The sequence below is a fragment of the Petromyzon marinus genome, unplaced genomic scaffold (assembly GCF_048934315.1).
Source record: "Petromyzon marinus isolate PM22_M1 ecotype Great Lakes invasive population unplaced genomic scaffold, UKy_Petmar_22M1.pri1.0 PM_Scaffold_42, whole genome shotgun sequence".
In the NCBI taxonomy this organism is placed as follows: domain Eukaryota; kingdom Metazoa; phylum Chordata; class Hyperoartia; order Petromyzontiformes; family Petromyzontidae; genus Petromyzon; species Petromyzon marinus.
In genome coordinates this window covers 263,931-277,884 of record NW_027423413.1, presented here as the reverse complement: position 1 = coordinate 277,884, position 13,954 = coordinate 263,931, and the positions used below count along the sequence as shown (strand labels likewise).

Below are 13,954 nucleotides of genomic sequence, written 5' to 3'. Positions count from 1 at the left end.
GGCAATATCTTTTCATCGGTTGCGTAACGCTGTGTGGAAGCTACCTGGTCTGTCGCTCCGCACTAAGCTTCAGGTCTTCTCGGCCACGGTCATTTCCTCCCTTCTCTACGCTTGCGAAACGTGGACCCCCCTAATGGAACATCTTCGCCGGTTAGAAACATTTAGGCTGGCCTGCCTACGATCCATCCTGGGTTTAACCAGACTGGATTGTGTGAGGAGCTCACAAATCCTTGAAAGATCTGGGCAGGGTCCCATCGGTGAGCTCCTCCGGCAGGCAAGGCTGCGATGGCTGGGTCATGTAGCCCGCATGCCCAGCCACCGCATGCCGAAACAGCTTTTGTTTGGCCGGATTGAGGGGGCTAAGCGGGCGCGGCACGGGCTAGAGAAGAGATGGAGTGATGTGGTACAGGAGGACGTGGAGCTGAGTGGACTTGCCGATGACTGGTACCAGCGGTGTCAAGATCGGCCTCTGTGGAGGAGGCTCGTGAAGGATGCTACTGGGCAGTTGGAGGCAGTCGCCCTCCAACAACAACGGAGGGCGGAGGAGCGACGCTCAGAACAACGAGCGGAGCGCCGGGTGGCTAAAGCACAGCAGGTTGGCACAGTAGGGGGCACAGGTGGTGCATCAGCCAGTCATCTCAGTCAGTCGACCCGTGGTACCTGCTGGGTCTGCCCCGTGACCTCCTGCCAGCGGGCGTTCGACACTTCACGTGGCCTCAGGGTGCACATAGCCTGGCACAAGCGTCGTGGTGACGTCACCGCCACTTAGTGGCGAATGGCGGTTGTTGTTGTTGTTGTTGTGTGTGTGTCACTGTGTGTGTGTGTGTGTGTCACTGTGTGTGTGTGTGTCACTGTGTGTGTGTGTGTCACTGTGTGTGTGTGTGTCACTGTGTGTGTGTGTGTCACTGTGTGTGTGTGTTACTGTGTGTGTGTGTGTCACCGTGTGTGTGTGTCACCGTGTGTGTGTGTATCTGTGTGTGTGTGTGTCACTGTGTGTGTGTGTCACTGTGTGTGTGTGTCACTGTGTGTGTGTGTCACTGTGTGTGTGTGTCACTGTGTGTGTGTGTCACTGTGTGTGTGTGTCACTGTGTGTGTGTGTGTCACTGTGTGTGTGTGTGTCACTGTGTGTGTGTGTGTCACTGTGTGTGTGTGTCACTGTGTGTGTGTGTGTCACTGTGTGTGTGTGTGTCACTGTGTGTGTGTGTGTGTGTCACTGTGTGTGTGTGTGTCACTGTGTGTGTGTGTACACTGTGTGTACACTGTGTGTGTGTACACTGTGTGTGTGTGTGTCACTGTGTGTGTGTCACTGTGTGTCACTGTGTGTGTGTCACTGTGTGTGTGTGTCACTGTGTGTGTGTGTCACTGTGTGTGTGTGTCACTGTGTGTGTATGTGTGTGTGTATCTATGTGTGTATGAATGTGTGTGTATGTGTGTGTGTCACTGTGTGTGTGTGCGTAGGAGATGGAGTGGATGGCTGAGGACTTTGCTCAGGAGCGACGATGGAAGATCGCTGCGGCAAAGATGGTGCGGCCACAACAACCAGCCACAACACACAGCCACAACACACAGCCACTACACCCAGCCACAACACACAGCCACAACACACAGCCACAACACACAGCCACTACACACAGCCACAACACACAGCCACACACACAGCCACTACACAGCCGCAACACCCAGCCACAACAACACAGCCACAACACACAGCCACAACACACAGCCACTACAACACACAGCCACTACACACAGCCACTACACACAGCCACAACACCCAGCCACAACAACACCCAGCCACTACACAGCCACAACACACAGCCACAACACACAGCCACTACACACAGCCACAACACCCAGCCACAACACACAGCCACTACACACAGCCACTACACACAGCCACTACACACAGCCACTACACACAGCCACTACACACAGCCACAACAACACACAGCCACAACACACAGCCACAACACCCAGCCACTACACACAGCCACAGCTACACACAGCCACAACACCCAGCCACAACAACACCCAGCCACTACACAGCCACAACACACAGCCACAACACACAGCCACTACACACAGCCACAACACCCAGCCACAACACACAGCCACTACACACAGCCACTACACACAGCCACTACACACAGCCACTACACACAGCCACAACAACACACAGCCACAACACACAGCCACAACACCCAGCCACTACACACAGCCACAACTACACACAGCCACAACACACACAGCCAGTACACTCAGCTGTCGCTTCCCGCCCCGTGTCTCCCCCGTGTCTCCGCGTGTCTCCCCCGTGTCTCTCTCACCTCCGCGTGTCTCCCCCGTGTCTCTCTCACCTCCCCGTGTCTCCGCGTGTCTCCCCCGTGTCTCTCTCACCTCCCCGTGTCTCCCCGTGTCTCTCTCACCTCCCCCGTGTCTCCCCGTGTCTCTCTCACCTCCCCCGTGTCTCCCCGTGTCTCCCCCGTGTCTCTCTCACCTCCGCGTGTCTCTCTCACCTCCGCGTGTCTCTCTCACTTCCCCGTGTCTCTCTCACCTCCCCGTGTCTCCCCGTGTCTCTCTCACCTCCGCGTGTCTCCCCCGTGTCTCTCTCACCTCCCCGTGTCTCCCCGTGTCTCTCTCACCTCCCCCGTGTCTCCCCGTGTCTCCCCGTGTCTCTCTCACCTCCCCCGTGTCTCCCCGTGTCTCCCCCGTGTCTCTCTCACCTCCGCGTGTCTCTCTCACTTCCCCGTGTCTCTCTCACTTCCGCGTGTCTCCCCCGTGTCTCTCTCACCTCCCCGTGTCTCCCCCGTGTCTCTCTCACCTCCGCGTGTCTCCCCCGTGTCTCTCTCACCTCCCCGTGTCTCCCCGTGTCTCTCTCACCTCCCCCGTGTCTCCCCGTGTCTCCCCCGTGTCTCTCTCACCTCCGCGTGTCTCTCTCACTTCCCCGTGTCTCTCTCACCTCCCCGTGTCTCCCCGTGTCTCTCTCACCTCCGCGTGTCTCCTCCGTGTCTCTCTCACCTCCCCGTGTCTCCCCCGTGTCTCTCTCACCTCCGCGTGTCTCTCCCGTGTCTCTCTCACCTCCGCGTGTCTCTCCCCCGTGTCTCTCTCACCTCCGCGTGTCTCCCCGTGTCTCTCTCACCTCCCCCGTGTCTCTCTCACCTCCGCGTGTCTCCCCCGTGTCTCTCTCACCTCCGCGTGTCTCCCCTGTGTCTCTCTCACCTCCCAGTGTCTCTCACCTCCCCGTGTCTCCGCGTGTCTCCCCGTGTCTCCCCCGTGTCTCTCTCACCTCCGCGTGTCTCTCCCCCGTGTCTCTCTCACCTCCGCGTGTCTCCCCGTGTCTCTCTCACCTCCCCCGTGTCTCTCTCACCTCCCTGTGTCTCCCCCGTGTCTCTCTCACCTCCGCGTGTCTCCGCGTGTCTCCCCCGTGTCTCCCCCGTGTCTCTCTCACCTCCGCGTGTCTCCGCGTGTCTCCCCCGTGTGTCTCCGCGTGTCTCCCGCCACGCAGCTGTGCGTGTCGGTGTCTCGCCACGTGCAGCGCGAGGCGGCCAGGCGCGAGCGCCAGGAGTTCCGCCGCGTGTCTGCCCTGCGCAGCCTCGCCGGCCAGGCGGCCATCGCCGTGACGCAGTTCTGGGCCAACATGGGGCGGGTGAGGGGGGGGCAGAGGCTGCTTGGGTCGCCTTTATAACACACACACACATACACACAGTGTATGTGTAACACATACACTGTGTGTGTTACACACACACATACACACACACTGTGTGTTACACATACAGTGTGTGTTACACACACACACACATACACACACACACACTGTGTTACACATACACACATACACACACACTGTGTGTTACACATACAGTGTGTGTGTGTGTTACACACACTGTGTGTGTGTGTGTAACACACATACACTGTGTTACACACACAGTGTATGTGTGTGTAACACACATACACTGTGTTACACACACATACACTGTGTTACACACACATACACACACTGTGTGTTACACACAGTGTGTTTGTTACACACACACACACACTGTGTGTTACACACACACATACACTGTGTTACACACACACATACACACTGTGTGTTACACACACACTGTGTTTGTTACACACACACATACACTGTGTTACATACACACTGTGTTACACACACATACACACTGTGTGTTACACACTGTGCTACACACTGTGTATCACACACACATACACACACTGTGTGTATGTGTGTGTGTTACACACACACACATACACACTGTGTGTTACACACACATACACTGTGTCACACACACACATACACACTGTGTGTTACACACACACACATACACACTGTGTGTTACACACACATACACTGTGTCACACACACACATACACACTGTGTGTTACACACACATACACTGTGTCACACACACACATACACACTGTGTGTTACACACACACATACACACTGTGTGTTACACACACATACACACTGTGTTACACACACATACACACTGTGTGTTACACACACATACACACTGTGTTACACACACATACACACTGTGTGTTACACACTGTGTTACACACAGTGTATCACACACACATACACACTGTGTGTTACACACTGTGTTACACACACACACACACACTGTGTTACACACTGTGTTACACACAGTGTATCACACACACATACACACTGTGTGTTGCACACACACACATACACACTGTGTTACACACACATACACACTGTGTGTTACACACACACACATACACACTGTGTTACATACACACTGTGTTACACACACATACACTGTGTCACACATACACACTGTGTGTTACACACTGTGTTACACACACAGTGTATCACACACACATACACACTGTGTGTTACACACTGTGTTACACACACAGTATATCACACACACATACACACTGTGTGTTACACACTGTGTTACACACACATACACACTGTGTGTTACACACACACATACACACTGTGTTACATACACACTGTGTTACATACACACACACACTGTGTCACACACACTGTGTCACACATACACTGTGTCACACGCACATACATACACACTGTGTTACACTGTGTTACACACACATACACACTGTTACATACACACTGTGTCTCACACATACACTGTGTCACACACACATACACTGTGTCACACACACACATACATACACACTGTGTTACACACACATACACACTGTGTTACACACACTGTGTCACATACATACATACACACTGTGTCACACACAGTGTCACACACACTGTGTCACACACACATACACTGTGTCACACATACACACTGTGTTACACACACTGTGTCACACACATAGACTGTGTTACACACATACATACACACTGTGTTACACACACACATACATACACACTGTGTCACACACACTGTGTTACACACACTGTGTCACACACACATACACTGTGTCACACACATACATACACACTGTGTTACACACACTGTGTCACACACATACACTGTGTCACACACATACACTGTGTCACACACATACATACACACACACTGTGTTACACACACACATACATACACACTGTGTCATACACACTGTGTTACACACACTGTGTCACACACATACATACATACACACTGTGTTACACACACACACATACACACTGTGTGTTACACACACATACACTGTGTCACACACACACATACACACTGTGTGTTACACACACACACATACACACTGTGTGTTACACACACATACACTGTCACACACACACATACACACTGTGTGTTACACACACATACACTGTGTCACACACACACATACACACTGTGTGTTACACACACACATACACACTGTGTGTTACACACACATACACACTGTGTTACACACACATACACACTGTGTGTTACACACACATACACACTGTGTTACACACACATACACACTGTGTGTTACACACTGTGTTACACACAGTGTATCACACACACATACACACTGTGTGTTACACACTGTGTTACACACACACACACTGTGTTACACACTGTGTTACACACAGTGTATCACACACACATACACACTGTGTGTTGCACACACACACATACACACTGTGTTACACACACATACACACTGTGTGTTACACACACACACATACACACTGTGTTACATACACACTGTGTTACACACACATACACTGTGTCACACATACACACTGTGTGTTACACACTGTGTTACACACACAGTGTATCACACACACATACACACTGTGTGTTACACACTGTGTTACACACACAGTATATCACACACACATACACACTGTGTGTTACACACTGTGTTACACACACATACACACTGTGTGTTACACACACACATACACACTGTGTTACATACACACTGTGTTACATACACACACACACTGTGTCACACACACTGTGTCACACATACACTGTGTCACACGCACATACATACACACTGTGTTACACTGTGTTACACACACATACACACTGTTACATACACACTGTGTCTCACACATACACTGTGTCACACACACATACACTGTGTCACACACACACATACATACACACTGTGTTACACACACATACACACTGTGTTACACACACTGTGTCACATACATACATACACACTGTGTCACACACAGTGTCACACACACTGTGTCACACACACATACACTGTGTCACACATACACACTGTGTTACACACACTGTGTCACACACATACACTGTGTCACACACATACACTGTGTCACACACATACATACACACACACTGTGTTACACACACACATACATACACACTGTGTCATACACACTGTGTTACACACACTGTGTCACACACATACATACATACACACTGTGTTACACACACACATACACACTGTGTCACACACACTGTGTCACACACACTGTGTCACACACACATACACTGTGTCACACATACACACTGTGTTACACACACTGTGTCACACACATACACTGTGTCACACACATACACTGTGTCACACACATACATACACACACACTGTGTTACACACACACATACATACACACTGTGTCATACACACTGTGTTACACACACTGTGTCACACACATACATACATACACACTGTGTTACACACACACATACACACTGTGTCACACACACTGTGTCACACACACTGTGTCACACACACTGTGTCACACACACATACACTGTGTCACACATACACACTGTGTTACACACACTGTGTCACACACATACACTGTGTCACACACATACATACATACACACTGTGTCACACACAGTGTCACACACACTGTGTCACACACACATACACTGTGTCACACATACACACTGTGTTACACACACTGTGTCACACACATACACTGTGTCACACACATACACTGTGTCACACACATACATACACACAGTGTGTTACACACACACATACATACACACTGTGTCATACACACTGTGTCATACACACTGTGTTACACACACTGTGTCACACACATACATACATACATACACACACACTGTGTTACACACACACACATACACACTGTGTCACACACACTGTGTCACACACACTATGTCACACACACTGTGTCACACACACATACACTGTGTCACACATACACACTGTGTTACACACACTGTGTCACACACATACACTGTGTTACACACACACATACATACACACTGTGTCACACACACTGTGTCACACACATACACTGTGTCACACACACATACACTGTGTCACACATACACACTGTGTTACACACACTGTGTCACACACATACACTCTGTCACACACATACATACATACACACTGTGTTACACACACTGTGTCACACACATACACTGTGTCACACATACACACTGTGTTACACACACTGTGTCACACACATACACTGTGTTACACACATACATACACACACACTGTGTTACACACACTGTGTCACACACATACACTGTGTCACACATACACACTGTGTTACACACACTGTGTCACACATACATACATACACACTGTGTCACACACAGTGTCACACACAGTGTCACACACACTGTGTCACACACACATACACTGTGTCACACATACACACTGTGTTACACACACTGTGTCACACACATACACTGTGTCACACACATACACTGTGTCACACACATACATACACACACACTGTGTTACACACACACATACATACACACTGTGTCATACACACTGTGTTACACACACTGTGTCACACACATACATACATACACACTGTGTTACACACACACATACACACTGTGTCACACACACTGTGTCACACACACATACACTGTGTCACACATACACACTGTGTTACACACACTGTGTCACACACATACACTGTGTCACACACATACACTGTCACACACATACATACACACACAGTGTGTTACACACACACATACATACACACTGTGTCATACACACTGTGTTACACACACTGTGTCACACACATACATACATACACACACACTGTGTTACATACACACACACTGTGTTACACACACACATACACACTGTGTCACACACACTGTGTCACACACACTGTGTCACACACACTGTGTCACACACACTGTGTCACACACACATACACTGTGTCACACATACACACTGTGTTACACACACTGTGTCACACACATACACTGTGTCACACACATACATACATACACACTGTGTCACACACATACATACACACACACACTGTGTTACACACACACATACACACTGTGTCACACACACTGTGTCACACACACTGTGTCACACACACATACACTGTGTTACACACACACATACACACTGTGTCACACACACTGTGTCACACACACTGTGTCACACACACATACACTGTGTCACACATACACACTGTGTTACACACACTGTGTCACACACATACACTGTGTTACACACACACATACATACACACTGTGTCACACACACTGTCACACACATACACTGTGTCACACACACATACACTGTGTCACACATACACACTGTGTTACACACACTGTGTCACACACATACACTGTGTCACACACATACATACACACACACTGTGTTACACACACACATACATACACACTGTGTCATACACACTGTGTCACACACACTGTGTCACACACACATACACTGTGTCACACATACACACTGTGTTACACACACTGTGTCACACACATACACTGTGTCACACACATACATACATACACACTGTGTCACACACATACATACACACACACACTGTGTTACACACACACATACACACTGTGTCACACACACTGTGTCACACACACTGTGTCACACACACATACACTGTGTTACACACACACATACACACTGTGTCACACACACTGTGTCACACACACTGTGTCACACACACATACACTGTGTCACACATACACACTGTGTTACACACACTGTGTCACACACATACACTGTGTTACACACACACATACATACACACTGTGTCACACACACTGTCACACACATACACTGTGTCACACACACATACACTGTGTCACACATACACACTGTGTTACACACACTGTGTCACACACATACACTGTGTCACACACATACATACATACACACTGTGTTACACACACTGTGTCACACACATACACTGTGTCACACATACACACTGTGTTACACACACTGTGTCACACACATACACTGTGTCACACACATACACTGTGTCACACACATACATACATACACACTGTGTTACACACACATACACTGTGTCACACATACACACTGTGTTACACACACATACACTGTGTCACACATACACACTGTGTTACACACACTGTGTCACACACATACACTGTGTCACACACATACATACACACACACTGTGTTACACACCGTGACACACACACACACATACACTGTGTCACACACATACATACACACACACTGTGTTACACACTGTGACACACACACACATACTGTGTGTGTGTGTCACGGATGCTTGCTGTGAGACGTGCACTTGCCCCTGCAGGCAGCGTGGAGGCTACCTGGGTCAACTTTGTCTCTCCCCCCCACGCAGGTCGTCCGCTTCAAGGAGCAGACCCTGGTGGAGGCGGCGGAGTCACGTGACCCAGCCCCACCGCCCTGCACCAATCAGCTCGCAGCGGGGACGGTGAGTGGGTTCACTTGGCGTGACGCACAGCCACACACACACACACACACAGTGACACACACACACACACAGTGTCACACACACAGTGTCACACACACACACAGTGTCACACACACACAGTGTCACACACACACAGTGTCACACACACAGTGTCACACACACACACACAGTGTCACACACACACACAGTGTCACACACCCACACACAGTGTCACACACACAGTGTCACACACACAGTGTCACACACACACAGTGTCACACACACACAGTGTCACACACACAGTGTCACACACACACAGTGTCACACACACAGTGTCACACACACACACAGTGACACACACACACACACAGTGTCACACACACAGTGTCACACACACACAGTGTCACACACACACACACAGTGTCACACACACACACACAGTGTCACACACACACACACAGTGTCACACACACAGCCTCACACACACACACAGTGTCACACACACAGTGTCACACACACAGTGTCACACACACAGTGTCACACACACAGTGTCACACACACACAGTGTCACACACACACAGCCTCACACACACAGTGTCACACACACAGCCTCACACACACACACAGTGTCACACACACAGTGTCACACACACACAGTGTCACACACAGTGTCACACACACACAGTGTCACACACACAGTGTCACACACACAGTGTCACACACACACAGTGTCACACACACACAGTGTCACACACACAGTGTCACACACACACAGTGTCACGCACACACAGAGTCACACACACACAGTGTCACGCACACACAGAGTCACGCACACACAGAGTCACGCACACACAGTGTCACACACACACAGTGTCACACACACAGTGTCACACACACACACAGTGTCACACACACACAGTGTCACACACACACAGTGTCACACACAGTGTCACACACACACAGTGTCACACACACACAGTGTCACACACACAGTGTCACACACACAGTGTCACACACACAGTGTCACACACACACACAGTGTCACACACACACACACAGTGTCACACACACACAGTGACACACACACACAGTGTCACACACACACAGTGACACACACACACACAGTGTCACGCACACACACACAGTGTCGCACACACACACAGTGTCACACACACACAGTGTCACACACACACACAGTGTCACACACACACACAGTGTCACACACACACAGTGTCACACACACACAGTGTCACACACACACACAGTGTCACACACACACACAGTGTCACGCACACACAGTGTCACACACACACAGTGTCACACACACAGTGTCACACACACACACACACACAGTGTCACGCACAGCCTCACACACACACAGTGTCACACACACACAGTGTCACACACACAGCCTCACACACACACTGTGTCACACACACACTGTCACACACACAGTGTCACACACACAGTGTCACACACACAGTGTCACACACACAGCCTCACACACGCACAGTGTCACACACGCACAGTGTCACACACACACAGTGTCACACACACACAGTGTCACACACACTGTGTCACACACACACTGTCACACACACAGTGTCACACACACAGTGTCACACACGCACAGTGTCACACACGCACAGTGTCACACACACACAGTGTCACACACACACAGTGTCACACACACACACAGTGTCACACACACAGTGTCACACACACACACAGTGTCACACACACACAGTGTCACACACACAGTGTCACACACACAGTGTCACACACACAGTGGTACACACGCACTGTGTCACACACGCACTGTGTCACACACACAGTGTCACACACACAGTGTCACGCACACACAGTGTCACACACACACTGTGTCACACACAGTGTCACGCACACACAGTGTCACACACACACTGTGTCACACACACACACAGCTTCACACACACACACAGTGTCACACACACACACAGTGTCACACACACACTGTCACACACACAGTGTCACACACACACAGTGTCACACACACACAGTGTCACACACACACACAGTGTCACACACACACTGTCACACACACAGTGTCACACACACACAGTGTCACACACACACAGTGTCACACACACACACAGTGTCACACACACAGTGTCACACACACACTGTCACGCACGCACACACAGTGTCACACACACACACACACACAGTGTCACACACACACAGTGTCACACACACACACACACAGTGTCACGCACACACACAGTGTCACACACACAGTGTCACACACACACAGTGTCACACACACACACAGTGTCACACACACAGCCTCACACACACACAGTGTCACACACACACAGTGTCACACACACACACAGTGTCACACACACAGTGTCACACACACACAGTGTCACACACACACACAGTGACACACACACACACAGTGGCACACACACAGTCACACACACACACAGTGTCACACACACACAGTGTCACACACACACACAGTGTCACACACACAGTGTCACACACACACAGTGTCACACACACACAGTGTCACACACACACAGTGTCACACACACACAGTGTCACACACACACACAGTGTCACACACACACAGTGACACACACACACAGTGTCACACACACACAGTGTCACACACACACACAGTGTCACACACACACACACACAGTGTCACACACACACACAGTGTCACACACACACACAGTGTCACACACACACACAGTGTCACACACACAGCCTCACACACACAGTGTCACACACACACAGTGTCACACACAGTGTCACACACACAGTGTCACACACACAGTGTCACACACACACAGTGTCACACACACACAGTGTAACACACACAGTGTCACACACACAGTGACACACACACACACAGTGTCACACACACACACAGTGTCACACACACACAGTGCCACACACACAGCCTCACACACACAGTGTCACACACACAGCCTCACACACACAGTGTCACACACACACAGTGTCACACACACACACACAGTGTCACACACACACAGTGTCACACACACAGTGTCACACACACACAGTGTCACACACACACACAGTGTCACACACACAGTGTCACACACACACAGTGTCACACACACAGTGTCACACACACACAGTGTCACACACACACAGTGTCACACACACACAGTGTCACACACACACAGTGTCACACACACACAGTGTCACACACACACAGTGTCACACACACAGTGTCACACACACACAGTGTCACACAGTGTCACACAGTGTCACACACACACAGTGTCACACACACACACTGTGTCACACACACACAGTGTCACACACACACACTGTGTCACACACACACACTGTGTCACACACACACAGTGTCACACACACACACACAGTGTCACACACACACACAGTGTCACACACACAGTGTCACACACACACAGTGTCACACACACACACACAGTGTCACGCACACACACAGTGTCACACACACACACAGTGTCACACACACACACACAGTGACACACACACACACAGTGTCACACACACACAGTGACACACACACACACAGTGTCACACACACACAGTGTCACGCACACACAGTGTCACACACACAGCCTCACACACGCACAGTGTCACACACACAGTGTCACACACACAGTGTCACACACACACACACAGCTTCACACACACAGCGTCACACACACAGTGTCACGCACAGCCTCACACACACACAGTGTCACACACACACAGTGTCACACACACACAGCCTCACACACGCACAGTGTCACACACACAGTGTCACAC

The 13,954-nt window shown here is 49.8% G+C and overlaps 1 protein-coding gene across 1 annotated transcript in view; it reads left to right on the top strand.

Annotated features, from left to right (window-relative positions):
- LOC116958134 (uncharacterized) overlaps positions 1-13,954 on the top strand; it is a 77,018-nt gene that overhangs the window by 42,547 nt on the left and 20,517 nt on the right. The window contains exons 12-14 of the mRNA XM_076064396.1: positions 1,459-1,524; positions 3,503-3,643; positions 10,064-10,156. Of these exons, the coding sequence (XP_075920511.1) occupies positions 1,459-1,524; positions 3,503-3,643; positions 10,064-10,156 (300 nt within the window). The remainder of the gene's footprint in view (positions 1-1,458; positions 1,525-3,502; positions 3,644-10,063; positions 10,157-13,954) is intronic.